We start from the raw sequence: 15928 nt of genomic DNA on the forward strand, positions 1-15928 counted from the left end.
TGCAGACCAGCGAGGCTTTCCTCTGTGCCTGTGAAGATTGTGGAGCAGATCCTCACGGAAGGAATGTTAAGGCCCATTGGAAGTGACCTAAGACAGGCAGCATGGCTTCACTAAGGACAAATCATGCCTGAACAATCAATCTGGTGGCTTTCTATAATGGAGTAACTGCAACAATTGAAGGAAGGATGGGCTGATGCCATCTACCTTGACTTCTGTAAGGCCTTTGACATCGGCCCATGTGGCATCCTTATCTCCAGATTGGAGGGGCATGGATTTGATGGATGGACTGTTTGGTGGATAAGGAATTGGCTGGCTGGATGCAGCCAGAGAGTTGTGGTCAATGGCTCTATGTCCAGGTGGAGGCTGGTGAGGAGTGGTGTCCCTCAGGGACTGGTGCTCTTCAGTATCTTCATCAGTGATGCAGACAGCGGGATTGAGTGCACCCTCAACAACTTGGCAGATGACACCAAGCTGTGTGGTGGGATTGACACACCTGAAGGATGGCATGTAAAAGAAGACACTAGCTTGGAAAACGACTCGTACTCCTACATAACCAGTTTCTGTTTAATGGATTAGGGCTCAGCTAGCTCATAGCTGTTAGCTGAGCTCCTTCTACATCTCGAGAAAGAGCTCATATACTTCTTGTGTGACTGTTCTTAGAAGGAAAGATTTATTGATGTGGAGCCTGCTTATAAGAAATGGTAGTATTATACCATTATTGCTGCTTTGAAAAATTGTGCAGATCAGGCCATAATTTCATTCTTTGCCTTTTTTGCCTTGAGTCAGAGTGTTGACTTATGTTTGAGGAAAGTATATCCAATAAATTTCTGCTGAAGTGACACAGAGAGTGAAGTGCTTTAAAATAAAAAAACACACACTATTACTTGAAACTTAGGCAGCTTCACAGATTATCACAAATTTCCTGTGGTCAGACTGAATTGTGGGCAGGACAGTAGTTTGTGCATGGACAAACAGTGTGTAAAGAGTGAATACTAAAATTCTGTGCTTTGAGGACTGGTGTATGCAGTGCAGCCTTCCTGGGCTGTTGTCTGAATTGCTTAGGAAGTGAGTGAATGACCTTTCCCAGGTGAGGGTTGAGTTCCGTGGTTGTTCTTCAGGGCACATGTGGTATGTTAAGGTGGGTGTATAAACACTTCTGACACCTCCAATCTTCTTCAGTTTTTTTTTCAATGTTGTAGATTTTGTCTTCTACTTACCAGTGGGATGCACAATCTATTGGGTTACTCTTGAAGAGAATACTAATTTTAGTTAATGAGAGACAGAAAGCAGTTTATTAACCTTGCTTTCTTAGTTGCTGATGCTGTTTACTTATAGGTAATGACTTTGCACTGCAAAACCCCTGTTGCTGTTTTGTGTGATTCCACAAAATATTCTTGCATTATCTAATATTTAAATAATAAGTGAATTTGTCCTGCTTTTATATAACCTCTTCAAATGAGTTGATAATGCACAAGTTTTGAAATTTACTTTTTCCTCTGAAACCATAATGCCATAAGTTTGCTTCCAGAGTAGTTCAGATTTATTTGAAGTTGTTTGATGGATGCAGTACCAGTAAAAGCAAATAATAAAACAATAGCAAAGGGAAGGTAAAAACAAAATTGAGCTTTGACATGAAAAAGTTACAAGCAAAAAAGTGTGAAAATATCATGAACCTGCCTTTTTCTCAGCAAATGGCCTTGAATTCATTTTACTTTTATTATAGCACTGGCCTAGGGGCAAAATATGTTAAAGTGTTACCACAAAGAGTCTGCTATATGGAGGAATTTCTTTAATAATGAAATACAACATATACATAAACCATGCAACCTTGTAACAGGAAACTTTGTAGGAAGGGTAAACTATGCTTAACTTTTTCACAGTTCTGCAGGAATGAATTTTATTAGGTGTTGGTCAGAAAAAAATTATCAGCTGGGTTTTATGCTATAAGGTTAAATGATTCTTATGACTGTGTTTAAATACAGGAGCAGTATGAATCTGGACTTTGATTTATTGGCTAGTTCTGTGAAGGACCAGAATATAAAACTGTTGCCTTCCTGGTAAATTGCCTCTACATAAGGACAGATTATTTGAAAGGCTTGGGCTTCTGGGATTTTTTTCATGGAATAGATACACTGCTGGCTACTCCTAAGTGGTTTTCTCAACTTTGAAAACCTGTTAGTGTTTTTTTTTCTTTTAATAAGGGTGCTAGAAGCTCGTCTCTAAATTGAACACATGAATGGAGAAATAATCAAGGAAAATGTTCTCTGAATCTCTTGTCATCCATTTCCTTTTATCTTCAACTTCTTGTAACAGTAACAATTGTAGCCTAATAATCATAACCTAACTGAAATAAAAATTCCCATTGCCTTCAGTATGCCAGACCTTTGACTCAATAATAAATTGCTAAGTATATCACTTAACTTGTATTTTGTTTAAAGGAAACACTATAATTAAAGTGGAGTAAAACCTATTGTAGAAATATGTAATTTTGAGAGCAGTTGTATATTTAAGTGAAAGACGTATTTTTGAATACTTTGGTAAATTCTATCTGATACTTTCTCTAATTTCCTTTGTTGAGGTATGGTACCCAAATGTGTGCAGTCATTGTGCACTGGTAGTATGAAGTGTTTTGTGTCTTGCACGTGGGGTTGTGGCTTCTGCAGTGCTCCTGCCAAGAGCCAGTGAGTGCCAAGGCAGAACAATAATTACCTCATATGTTTTTAATAGCACATGTATATTAATAATGACCCAACCTTGCATTTGTCTTTTTGCTGACATATTGTTGACTCATTTAATTCATCATCTTACTCTAATCCCCAGATTCTTCTTCTTAGTACTATTGCCTGCCATTTTCTGGTTTCCTGTGAGTCAATTGTCTGAGATCACATCAGATGTTTTCCTTAAGTTTAGAAATACTGTCTCTAAAGTTTAGAAATGCAGTATATGTTCTTACCCTGTCTAATAAATAGTTTGACTTGATGAATTTTCTGTCACTTCAAACCTATGTACAGCTTTGTTATTTGTTTATGTATTTTCTTATTAAATGTTCCAGCATTTCTTGTGGATGCATTTGTCTAAGATTTGTTTGCTGTCCTGTAATTTTTCATCCAGAAGAAAGCAGTTTTAGTTTCTAACTATTTAGCCTATTTTGTCTTCCCGAAAGGACTTTCAGAAATGTGTGTATATAGCTTTTGTTTATTTTTCTAGCATTTGTCAGTGACTGCTCCATTACATAAAAAAGTAACCTATAAGAATTTAATTGAAAGGTCACCAAACTCTTGTTAGTCGCTTTTTCTAGATGGCTGAAATGTATCTTGCACAGGCTCTTATGGTTTATACTAATTGTACTTTGGGTTATTAAGTTTAGTGCAAATCATTCCTTATCAAAAGTCACCCTACTACATCACTATTGTGGTTTAATCCAAGCCAGCAACCAGGTACCAGACAGCTGCTCTCGCACCTCCTCCCACCTCACCTGGTGGGACAGGAAGGAGAACCAGAATGGGGTAAACCTCTGGGTTGAGCTGAGAACTGTTTAATATTTGAAATACGTTAAAATATTGTAATAATTAGAATAATAGTAATGAAAAGGAGAGAGAGAGAGAAATAAAACGCAAGAAAAGCAAACGATGAACCAACACAATTGCTCACCAATTGGTGCCTGATGCCCAGTCTGTCCCCCATCAGCCCCTCACAGCCAACTCCCTGTCATCTGAGAGTTCACACTGTGCTTCCAATGGTCTTAAAGTACAAGATAACAAATTGTTCCTGCTGTTAAAGCTGTGGTGTCCTTTCTGAGGTTGCCAAAAAGTCAAGCAACAGGGTGGTGATTTTTTTGATGGAGATGTAATTCTGTGACTCATTTGACCACAAATTAAGAGTTAGTCTTTTCTGTATGTTGATTACTGACCTAGGGTATATATACACAAATGATCTGAATGGGAAAAGTGGCTGTGTTTCCTTGGGGGTTTTGAACATATTTGGTCAAGCTGTTTATTTCTAGTTTTAGGGGGATATTTGAAATGCCTTGAAGAGGTATATAGGAGTTCCATCTGTATGGTAAACTCCCAGTTTTGTGTTATAAGACTGTTTGACTTTGTTATTAACTATTTCAATGAGTTCCTTGGATGTCACTGCAGTTATTCTGGAGCTTTTTCAGCATATTTCTTCAATGATTCTCTAGCTCAAAAAATTAAGAGTAGGATCAGCTCCCTTTACCTGCTGGTAATGCCCTTCCTAATGCATCCCAGGGTATTGTTGGCCTTCTTGGCCCCAGCGCCACACAGACAACATGCTATCCACCAGGACCCCTGAGCCCTTCTCCACAGAGCTGCTTTCCAGAAGATTAGCCCCCAGCCTGTACTGGTGCCTGGGGTTATTGTAGCAAACACCCACAGCAGTGTCACCCTTACTGGCCTGCCCGTTAATCCTAACCCTAAGCTTTGGAATCACTCATCCTCCCGGAGACAGAGCTTCATACATCAAAGCTTCTTGGTCTAAGGAGACTATGAAAGGAGAAGTAGGAGAAAAGATGGGGAATTTCACTGGGGTTTTAGAGTGGGATTATGTTGCTCTGTTTGGTTATAAGTTTGCAGGTCTGTCTTAAATGGAATTTTAAAGATAAAAGATTTACTGTGTGGTGGTGACTTAAGATCTTATTGATAACTTTTGAAAGTACCTAAAATATTGCAAAATAGGGCCTATATTCAACTTCAGCTGAACTCAGTGAAAGGTGTGCTTTTGATTTATCATTCACTGAAAAAAGTCCATGTACCCTAATTATTCAGTCAAATGTTATTGCTTTGGAAGGAAAGCACCTGACAGTACTTGTTTATGGGAGATTTGTTATTTCAGTAAGACGTTCTATAATATTTATATAATGTATGACAGGTGTATAGCTTCAGTGAGGGCAGCTTAACATTGGAAAGGTTCACAAACTAGAATTTCTCCTACTTGCTTTAGAAAAAGCATATGCCAGTATTGTAATGCCTGTATGGATGCAGAGCTATTAGAAGAAGATTTCTGTAGCTGCTAGGGCCTGAAAAATAGTTACTGAAAAAGTTATGGCAACAAATAGAATTTAAGGAAAAAGAATTCTACCATTTCTTCATGAATTGTCATTATTCAGGCCACATCCATGCATACCGTCATTCTTCCATGCATAGCTAATGTTCTTTTGTGGAAGCAGATCCAGGTTTTGTGAAATGGTAAGAGTATTACCAACGCTGGGTCTACGAGGACACGGACTCTATGAATCCCAATGCCCCAAATACTAATATTTTACACTGGGTCTGCAAGGATATGGGCTCTACAAACCTTGGTGCCCCTAACATTGACAGATTAACATCAGTAGTGTAATAAAATGTGTGTCACAAACATGTCTTCCCTATTGTATTTTCCCTTAGTCATCCCCTATCCAAGTTTCTTCTCCCCACAATCCCCTAAAGTTTCTTTTCTGCCATTCCTCCCCATAAAGTTCTGTATCATCATTGGTTCTCTATCGTCTGATTGCTTGTTTTCCTTGCTCTGTCATTGGCTGTTGTAATGTTCCACCCCTTTTCCCTATTGGTCCATTTTCAATCCCTTATTTGCATGCTCGCTGACCAATAGGAAGCCTCGTACCACCCACTCTTCCAGAACCTTCCCTGCCTGAGATTGTATAAACGAGGCATTCAAATAAACTTTGCTTCTTCTGCCACCAAACATCCTGGTCTCCGGTCATCCTTCTGTGGCGCATCGAGGGCTCAGATGGGTTTGGCACAGAGGGAGCCTTTCCCAGCTCTGGGGAGAAACCCTCAGAGCAATTTCATCCACCGAAATTCTGTTTTTCAATCCCCCCTCCACCCCCCTTCCATCTGTAATTAATCTGCTGTATTGAAAAAGAGAACAGCTTTGTGTGATAGTGCTCCTTCAGCCACCTGAACATTTTGCCTGAGATTATACCTTGCACTGGATAGAAACACCTGCTTTTGAACATGGAAAAAAATTCTTTGCTTAATAGGAAGATTGTAATAAACAAATTTTAGTATTTTAATCTGTTTAGGGGAGAAAACTTTACCCTTCCTGCCTACACAGTGCCAAAAACCATATTTCTTTCAGTATGAGATTTTTGTGTGTTGGATGTTGCAGTTGTGATACTTTCAAATCTCTATACTATGTGCCAGTCTTTTGTGCTCCTTTGAGCCATACTGGTGGTTTTGGTAAGGGTCCTTCCACTGCCTCAGGTTAATAGGAGATTTAAAGGGCTAATTCCCAAGCTGCATAATTTAATCACATCATCTTCTGTGGTAAGAGTTGAATCAAGAATAGAGGGGTGTATCACAGGTCTCTGAAGGATTGATTGTGCGAGTGCTGACTTGCCTTTGGAGATACTTTAATAGTTCAAGATTCCTTTTCCATCTCAACTCCTGCTTTATGGCAGGCGAAAACCTACAAGAGGTTAGGTAGAGGAAATGCAGTTTGAAGGCTGAGAGAAGCAGGAAGGTTCTTTTCCTCATGGCAGCTCTGACTGGATGCTTTATTGTGACCTGACCATGTAGGTTTCTTACAGAGTGGGCTGTTGCAGAGAGAGCATCTCTTGTGTTGGGACTTGTGAATGTTTTACTACAATGAGGGATTAGAAAATAGTTAAAGATAACATCAGTAGAATAAGTATTTTGTGTTTTCCTTAAACACTTTTGTTAGTTTCTCTTGAAGTTCTTCTCTTCCTGTCCACTACTGTTTTTATTTCATTCCCATTGGAATGAGTTTTCAATCCCAGCAGAAAAACACTGTCTCAGCTGGAACTTGTGTACATGTTGTGCATCATTAGGGATGAGTTCTTGCATTAGCAGTGAGCGATGCAGAACATTTTGCCTTATGTGTGTTGCACGGCCTTGGCAGTGCTGTTGGATCCTCTGACCTGGAATGAATGGCTGCAGCTGAAGTTCTGGACTTTGATCCTTTCTGTAGTGCTGTGAGAAGCAGCCACCAGACCACCAAGCCAGTAAATTCGGAGTTCTCTCTGAATGTACCCTGACATGTTCTTGCTGCACTGGGTTGGGGAACTAACCTAAGACTTTCCTTTTACTGCATGTACATTGTTTGAAGAACCACCCAACTTATTTTCTAATGGTTTTTCCATTTGTCAGAACTGATTCCTGAAGTGCTTTTCTCACAGTTGATCAAGATCTTTTTTGCTAGAAGAGCAACACTCAGTAGTCAAGTAGAAGTCTTCAAAATGGAGGATACTTTTTTGTCTATGCCAGGAGAACTTTTCTGGGGCAAATTTCAATGTTGAAGTAAAAATAAAACATATTTGGCTTGTTTCAAGTCAGGACAGGAACTTCTCTTCCAGTGTGTGGGAATACAGTTTATGTGCGTCACTTGACTGGTCAATGCATTGTGGATTTAACTTTTTTATCATATTGGGAAGAGATATCCCACATATAATTAAGGGGGTCTTAAGCTACTGACTCTGTTGTAAATGCCAGTTTATCTTTTAATTTTATTTCATTGATGCTTCCTTCCACATGAAGTTTTTTACTGAAGCATTTGCTTACCATCAAAGGCAGTTAAGAGCTTTCTCTGCTGACATCTTCCTAAAATCTCTGACTTTATGAAGCTTTTTCTGATTTCCAGTTTATCCCACTGTAGTTTTCATTGCATGATTTCACGTGGTGCTCAGCCTTGTGATTACATAATGTTCTTTTTATGAAAATGACTTGGTGCCAGAGAGGAGGCTCAGAGTAGAGGAAATCATCAACATGCAAAAAACCTGGGCACCAAAATAGCTTTGATTAGAAGCTTATTTCAAAAAAAGTACCGCCTGCCTCTCATTTTGTTTTTGCATTAGGTCTGAAAATACGTTGTGGCTTAGAAGTGTGACGTAAATGTGTTTATATCCTGCTAGAATAACAAAACTACAAAACAACAGTAGCTAGACTTGTGCTTAAAAGTAACACTTCCTGGCTGAGAGACGTTCCTCTTGAGACACAAGCTGCTGAAACTATGTGGAGTACACTAAGTGATTCCATCTGATATGCAGAAAACACTGGTTTATATTTTCACTTTATAAATGTGTCACTGGCAAAGCCAACTGGCTGCAGTGAGGTTTTTTGAAATGGACATTTCTGGGGGAGTTTTTGGAAGATTGCATTTCTTAAAGTGAAACATAAACCCCCCATTCACTAGCTATACATTAAAAACAAATGGCTGAAGGAAATAAGCTGACCTATAAAAGGCTGGGAAATAAGAGTTCATATGCAATTTAATTTTCTTTAATTAAGCTTTACATGTAATAGATTGGATAACTGGGGTTTGATCCACTAGTGTAAGCTAGTTAAAATCCAAATTTGAAAATTAGTGGGTAGGAACAACACAAATATGATGAACTAAGTGGTGGGTATATTAAGAATTGCTGCTGTCGTTTTAAAGGCCAAAAAAGTGATGGCTGAGTCTTGTGTACCTGTATTTGTTTCTTTAGGCAGAATGGTTCAGTAGTGCAGTATTTGTGGAGATCACTGCAGTGTCCTAAAGAACTTGTTGTATTATGTTGTGTCATAATCATATCACTACTGTTAAAACTGGAGAGAATTGAACAACAGTATTTGCCTGTGACTGGGGGTTATGCATCACAGAATCGTAGGATCTGCCGAGCTGGAAGGGACTGATGAGGCTTCCAAGTCTGATTTGACATGTAACTTTGTATATGTTGCAGGACGTGCTGTAGTTTTTCTGCTGATCACTTTCATGGTGTAATCAAATTTGTAAGAATAAGATTGATATCTATAATGCAGAAGAGAACAGAAGTAATTTTTATTTTTTAATCAAGCAGTAACACCTCAACACTTGCAGTGACTTTTACTTTTTCCTGTTATTTGAATTGTAATATTTCTACTGGAGTATCACTGCATATCAATTTTATCTGTGATACTTGTCATCACGAGAGTAGAATTAACAACTTAATTGCATATTTTAGACAAGCTTAAACCTTAAAGGTTATGATCAGTTGTTGTCTTAATATAGTTTTCTCACTACCTTCAGTAAAACCAACAATACCTGGAATTTAATTCTATTACAAAATATTTAAGATTTCTGTGTTAGTAAGGGCATTCACTTTACAATTAAATATCTTTTGATCTTGTATAAAGCAATATTTAGAACTTTTCAAGTAACATGAGGTACTTCTGGCCTCTTACACTGCTTTTTATTTTAGAGTAGTTAAAGTTTCTATGAAGAATCAGTGGAGATGAACATGTTTTGCACTGTAGATTTGCTGCTTTTTTCAGATACTGAGTATCTTTTTGACCTTTGTTACCTTCATGTAGCTGTAAGAATGAAGTTTTAGTCTATTTTGGGGGTTTTTTTGCTTCACTTTCTTCTGGTAGGAAACACTAATTAAAAGAGGGTGGAACTTAGTCAACAATTTATTTGGGTCACCCATGCGTAGAGAATCATTCTTGAGACACAATAGAGTATTTTAATCGAGGTGAATAGACATTTTGAATTACAAGTACTTCATGTAGCGTTTGCAAGATAAGGGCATATCTATGAATTCAGGGGAGACACATCTATCAACTCCAGAAAGTGTTAGTCTTAATGATACAGCTGTCTTTGAATGCATTAAAAATGTTGTTTGTTTGAATTGTTACCCTGCATATGAAGCGCAAACTGAATAATCAGCTTCTGCTCTCAGAAGCCTTTCCAAGAGGACTGAATTTGGATTGGTGTACTTGAGGCATGGCAAGCCATGTCTTAAGTCATGTCTTGGGGCTGCTGAATAATGGATGAGGCTTGAAGTGATTTACTCCAAGATGAATTGTTTTTATTTGATATTTTTTAGTCTTGCTGGTAATACAGAGTGGGCCTGGTTTGTTTTTGTTTTCCTTGAAGACAGAAAATGTGAATGTAAAATGTGGAAAACATTACCATTGTATTATTTTCACAGCAATACATATTTGTAGGATGTTCTGTTATGTTTCTTTAGTAGACTTGAAAGAATAGAATAGGTTATTTTTAAACCACAGTTGTTATGACTGCTTGTAAGTTATGGAACCATTTAAGAACCAGAATAATTTGATGTTTTGGAAATATTGAAACATTTCTTTAAACTGAAATTGTAATGATTATATCCTTAGGAATTTGGTTTGAAATAAAAATCTTGCTCTTTTTTTTTCCATTCTAATATATTCTGAATGTTATTCCTCTAAATGTGTTTATTTTAGAAAATAAACTTTTATTGAGATTGGAATATTTAGTGTTTTTCCTCATGGTAAACACTCCCATAAATGAAAATAAATTGTATTTTTTTAAGATTACTTATGAGTACAGTTTTAATTTAGTCACAGTCTTAGAGTTAAAACTGTATAAAAAACTTCAGTTTGTTTCTTATTTCTTTCTGTTGCTCTCCTTAGGCCGAGATCTGATCTGCATCCAGTCCATGGATGGGATGCTCATGCTGTTTGAACAGGAGAGCTTTGCTTTTGGCCGCTTTCTGCCTGGTTTCCTTCTGCCTGGTCCCTTGGCCTACAGCTCCCGCACAGACTCCTTCATCACAGTGTCTTCCTGTCAGCAGGTTGAGAGTTACAAGTATGTGCTTATGTTCAGTCATTATAGGGTGTTTTGGTGCTACCATTCAGTAGGCAAACAAACTGAAAGCAATCATGTTGAATTTTTAATGCCCTCACTTGAATATCCGAAAGCAGGTGATAGTTGCAGGAAAGGCATTATATGTTGTTGAGTGATTACTGTCTCTGTACAGTCATAGATGAAAGCATAGTGTGACTCCTGAGCATTTTGTGGTCCTATTTTATTTGTATAAATGTGTGAAGTCTACCAGCTTATTATGTTGCTCCCAAGTTCCAGGTTTTTCCCTGCTTTTGTTCAGTCTAATTTGTGCTTTTGGTGTTGGAAAAGCAAGGAAAATGTTGTGATCATTTTTAGTTTGTGGCCATGTACATTTATTATTCAGGAAAACAATACACAATGGAAAGAAAAGACTATGCAAGACACTTCCACTTTCTCCAAGCACAGGGACTATGTATTTTAAGGCCAACCAGATAAAAGTCTAATAGGGACAGAATAAGAAAAAGAAATGAGAAAGATTTTGAAAGACAGGCAAGAGGGGGGATTTGTGTTCACTATGGAGAAGCAGGTGGAATCCGTGGGGCTCCCTGATGGAACGACCATGCTGGGAGTTTATCTGTTTAGAATCAGGTGGATCCTTGATGAATGGGAAATCATGGTGGATGTCTGCTGTGGAGCCTTCTTTTTAAGAAGTTTCCAAATTGTAGGCCTTTGTTCTCATAGAGAACTAATGTCTGCTGGGAGGGCAACTTCAGCAATGGGGAGGGTTTCTGAGATGCTTTAGGGAGAACTCTTGATTCAGGTACTAGGCAGCTTTGCTGGGAAAGACACTTTGCTGAATACACAACTCAGGAAGAAATGTTTGGAGGAGTAAGAGTCAGCATCTGCCCACTGAGTGTTGCAGGTACTGACTGCAGTGACCATAAGATGATGTAGATTAAGATCCTGAGAGGAGTGATGAAGATAAACAGTGGACTAAAGACTGTAGATGTCAAGAGAACAGTTGGGTTTGTTTAAGGAAGTGGAGGGCAGGATCCTGTGAGAGGCTGCCTTGAAGGGCAAAAGGGCTCAGGAGAGCTGCCGCATCACAGAAGGACCAAGAACAATCCATTTTGATAAATCCATCAAGAAAATAAGTAGCAGATGACAGCTTGACTGGGCAGGTAGCTCCTGACTTGAGTCCAAATGGAAAAAAGGCAATGTATGAGATGCAAGTTAATACCAACCACTTGGGAGGAATATAGAATATCATGTGGGCATGCAGAGATGTGGGTTAAATGTCTGCTGGCAGAGGGTCTGAAGAATAAGGATTTCCACAGATACCTCAGATGTAAAAAGGTAGATTCTGGAAACTGACTCTAAACTGGGCAGGTTGGGCTTCTTTCACAAAGCTGTGAAAAGACCAGGGAGGTTTAATGCTTGCCTTGCCTCATTCTTTCTCCATTAAAACTGCCAGGTTTTGTTCTTTGAGTATTTGAATCTCTGAGCCTGGCAGTAAATGGGCATGGTGTGGTGTGGTGTGGTGTTTGGGGCACAGTTGCCACCTGTGCTGACAAAACCCCACACCCACTGAAATGGGTGAAAATGTGGCAGAGCTGTCAGGCTGACAGAGCAGTAGCTGTTCATAGTTCTAATTAGCAGCCAGAGGTGAGTGATGATGATACTGGAGCCAGTATTTCCTTAAGATCATCCTGGACAGGACAGAATGCCTGTCCTGAAATTTAAGGGCAAGCCAAACTGTAGGAAGTGGGCAGTATAAAAAGGATGGGACTGTCGCTCCAGAGGAATCTCATCAAGCTGGAGGATTGGGCTGACAGGTACCTTAAGGATTTCTTTCAGAGGGAATCATACATATTAAAGAAAATAAGAAGACCACTTTTTATGGATTATGCCCTAATCTAATCTGGGGAATGTTAGTCCAACATGATGCTTTGTCACACTACCCTGTTCTGTCACCTGCATTTCTCAAGCAATACTCTTTTTATTATGCTGCTTAAGCTTGATCAGATGACAGATTATAGATACTGTGTGTTGTTTGCTTATCACAGGACAAAATACATGTATTGCAAAAGTAATTTAATAGAAAATTTGTATTTTTCCAAAAAATTTGAATAAAAATTCTAATATAATCTTAGAATAAAATTATAATAGAATCCATTAATGTTGTCAAGGAATGAAGAAACATTTTTTTCCTTCAAAGTGAACATGTCATACATTTTCATTATGTTCAGATTCTTGACCTTTGCAACAAATGTGACTAAAATTTTTCATCAGCCTTGTACTAGCTCAGAAGTGTGCTGTCCTTCCTGTAGGAAGGTACAGTTTTAAAGGAATTCTTCACTTGGTTATTGGTCTTTAGTGCTAAATGTTAAGACACTGTGGTACTAACCTGTAGTGTGTGTCTGAACTGTCAGGATATTAGAACAGAGTGAAGTAATCCTTCTGAAGTGAAGGAAATAGATATGCTAAGGAGAGAAGTGGTTAGTTTTATGGTAGTGAATTTAAAAATACATCAGTTCTGTCTAGTGTATTCAACAGGACAGTTTGCCAAATTTCAATGATCCATCTCCTTACAGCTCACACATACTGATGGCTTCATTTGGAAGCAGTATTTCCTCTGTTGATTCTGAATTTTTTCATGATCTGAAAGCAAAATCTTATTTAAAGCAAAATGCTTCTTATTTAAATGATTCCATACTTAATGTGATGGCTGAATTAAAAGTTTGTGTTGGTCATCTGTGGCTTGAGGTTTTTTGTCATGAAGGAGTGCGTGCAGGCAGCTGGCACTTAACCATCAGTATGTATTGCTGTTCAATGGCAGTTTGGTGTGAAAGAACTGTATTAGTCCCTGATTAGTTAATAAAATGATAATGTGCTTTTCAAGACTATCAATAAAGTATGCTGAAAAGAGAAAATTTTATTAGGTCAGAATCTGCAACTTCTCTTATAAATGTGTTAAACTGAAAAAGGAAAGTGAAGTTGTTCATACAGAGGACAGTTAAAGGCATAATTGTACTAAAAGCAGCTTATTTAGTGTTATTAACCAGGCCATAACAATCACCTTAAGGAACTGAATCTCTTACTCCAAGTACATAGTTTATTTCTGTAAGTAAAATAGTCTTAGAAACTAAAATCCTTCAGTAGCAAGCACAGAATGATGGAATAGTTGGAGTTGGAAGGGATCTCTGGAGATCATCCAGCCCGACCCCCCTGCCAAGGCAGGGTCACCTCGAGCAGGTGACACAGGAAGGTGTCCAGGTGTGTTTGGAATCCCTCTGGAGAGGGAGACTCCACAACCTCCTGGGGCAGCTATTCCAGTGCTCTGCCACCCTCAAGGTATAAAGAGGTTCTCCTCATGTCGAGGTGAAATTTCTCGTGGTTTAATTTATGTCCATTGCTCCTTGTCCTGTTGCTACACCACAACACACACATCTGAAATGTGGGAATATTGATGTCATCATTTTAAGTCTATAACTTTGGCAGTAAACAAAAATACATTCTGTTATTTTAGACTTGAATTGGAACTTTGAGAATTGTATTGGTTTAAGCTTAGGGGCTGATGGCACTCCATGACTCCCAGAATTGAATATTATCTTTTGGATAAGTTTATGCTGCATCTTTTCCTGTTATTTATTTCAATTCTGTTGAAGACTCAGTATTTTACAGATTACTTAATGTGCATAGGTGTAAAGAGGACAAATGTTTTCTTCAACTTCTATGGGAGTTGATACCTTTTGTTCAAATGTCTTTATTGCCAGTTTTTCTCAGTATGGTTGGTTGGCAGTTAAAAAAATGAAAACCCCACAAACTTCCCAACTTTTGCTGGATGTGCCACCTACTGATGCCAGCTTACTGTGGTCTCTTGGGTTGGAACCACTTAGTTTACTTAATGGATGTACTTGAGAGTTTCATTATTAGACATAGCAGATTGTCTTTCTGAGGAGTTTAGGAGGTTTTTTTAAAGCTTAGTAAGAGGAAAAATGTTTATTTTTTATTAGGATTCCAATTTCACAATTTGAAAATAAGTTGGTTTCTTCTATCTTTGTGCTCTAGATTTTTATCCTCTAATATATTTAGCTATTGAATTTATTTTAACATCTCATAAAATCTGAATAGAAATGTTTGTTTTAATTTCTATCTTTGCACTTAGCAGTTTTCCTACACTGATATTAATCTTACCATCTTTGCTGATGATAGATTATGTTGCAGTACTTTCGAACAGCGCTTTGTCTGTGATTTTACTGTGAAAGTATACTCATGATAACTGTGTTTTATTTTTTACTTGATGTGAGGGTATTAACCACAAAGCTATCTTTTACTTTTTAACCTTTTTAAACTTCCTAAAACAGATACCAAGTGCTGGCATTTGCGACAGATGCTGATGAAAGACAAGAAACAGAACAGCAAAAACTTAGTTCTGGGAAAAGACTTGCGGTAAAAGCTGTTTGTTTTACATGACCTGTATGAACAGTGCATACATTTTAAAAAGACTGGTGCTAAGTAATGAGTGGAAATTCATCTCCTGACCAAGAATCTGGTCCAATTGCTGTTAAAGGCAATGGAAAAACTCCAGGAGATTTCTGTTGAGGTTTCTTTGGGCCTCTGTTATTTAAGGTTGGGCCTTAAAACTGGCTGTTCTATTGAGAAAAGACAGAACTGGGTAGTGCATACAACTTTTTCTAGGGCCATCTTTGTGATACAGAACCTACATGGTAGTAAATTAGATAAATAGTTGCACCTTAATTACTGCTCAGCGGTCCCGTGGTGTAATGGTGAGCACTCTGGACTCTGATCACAAGGTTGTGAGTTCGAGTCTCAGTAGAGACCGTACCGGGCAGTTAAAGCCTCCCTGCCATCCGATCCTGTCAGATCTCGGATGCTCAGCAGGGTCAGCCCTGGTCAGTACCGGGTGCTGTGACAGTCCCAAGGTCTTTACTGTCACCGTCCAAGCTCGCTCGGCTGTGGCAAATGGACCTTGGGACTTAAACAGTGGGGCCAGTTCTGCGCACGCTGAGCCTCACCTAAAAAATCCACTGCGCAGGCTGGAAGGACAACACCCCCATGTGGGGAGAGCCCTTCCCAAATCTTCGTTTGCGAAGTTTGGCCATACAATTACTGCTCATGTTTTTAACAGAAGTCAAATTGTGACTTTGTATGGAACTTGGCAAACTAATGTCATTCAACTTGAGGAATTCTTTGTACTTAAAGAAAATTCAGCAGTGAAATGTTTCTGTAAGTAGTTGGTATCCTGGACTCTTGTTGTCAAAAACCTGTGGATTTGATGGTCTTCTGGAGGGCCCTGTGACTGTTTTAAGGGTCTCTGTGACGAAGTTGTTTAATATTTGACCTGCCACCTGTTAAG

The 15928-nt window shown here is 38.5% G+C and overlaps 1 protein-coding gene across 2 annotated transcripts in view; it reads left to right on the forward strand.

Moving 5' to 3' along the window:
- BBS9 (Bardet-Biedl syndrome 9) overlaps nt 1-15928 on the forward strand; it is a 272490-nt gene that overhangs the window by 15742 nt on the left and 240820 nt on the right. For both annotated transcript variants that reach the window (XM_071561393.1, XM_071561394.1), the window contains exons 6-7: nt 10395-10569; nt 14916-15000. In XM_071561393.1, the coding sequence (XP_071417494.1) occupies nt 10395-10569; nt 14916-15000 (260 nt within the window). The remainder of the gene's footprint in view (nt 1-10394; nt 10570-14915; nt 15001-15928) is intronic.

The sequence above is a fragment of the Pithys albifrons genome, chromosome 7, assembly GCF_047495875.1.
Source record: "Pithys albifrons albifrons isolate INPA30051 chromosome 7, PitAlb_v1, whole genome shotgun sequence".
In the NCBI taxonomy this organism is placed as follows: domain Eukaryota; kingdom Metazoa; phylum Chordata; class Aves; order Passeriformes; family Thamnophilidae; genus Pithys; species Pithys albifrons.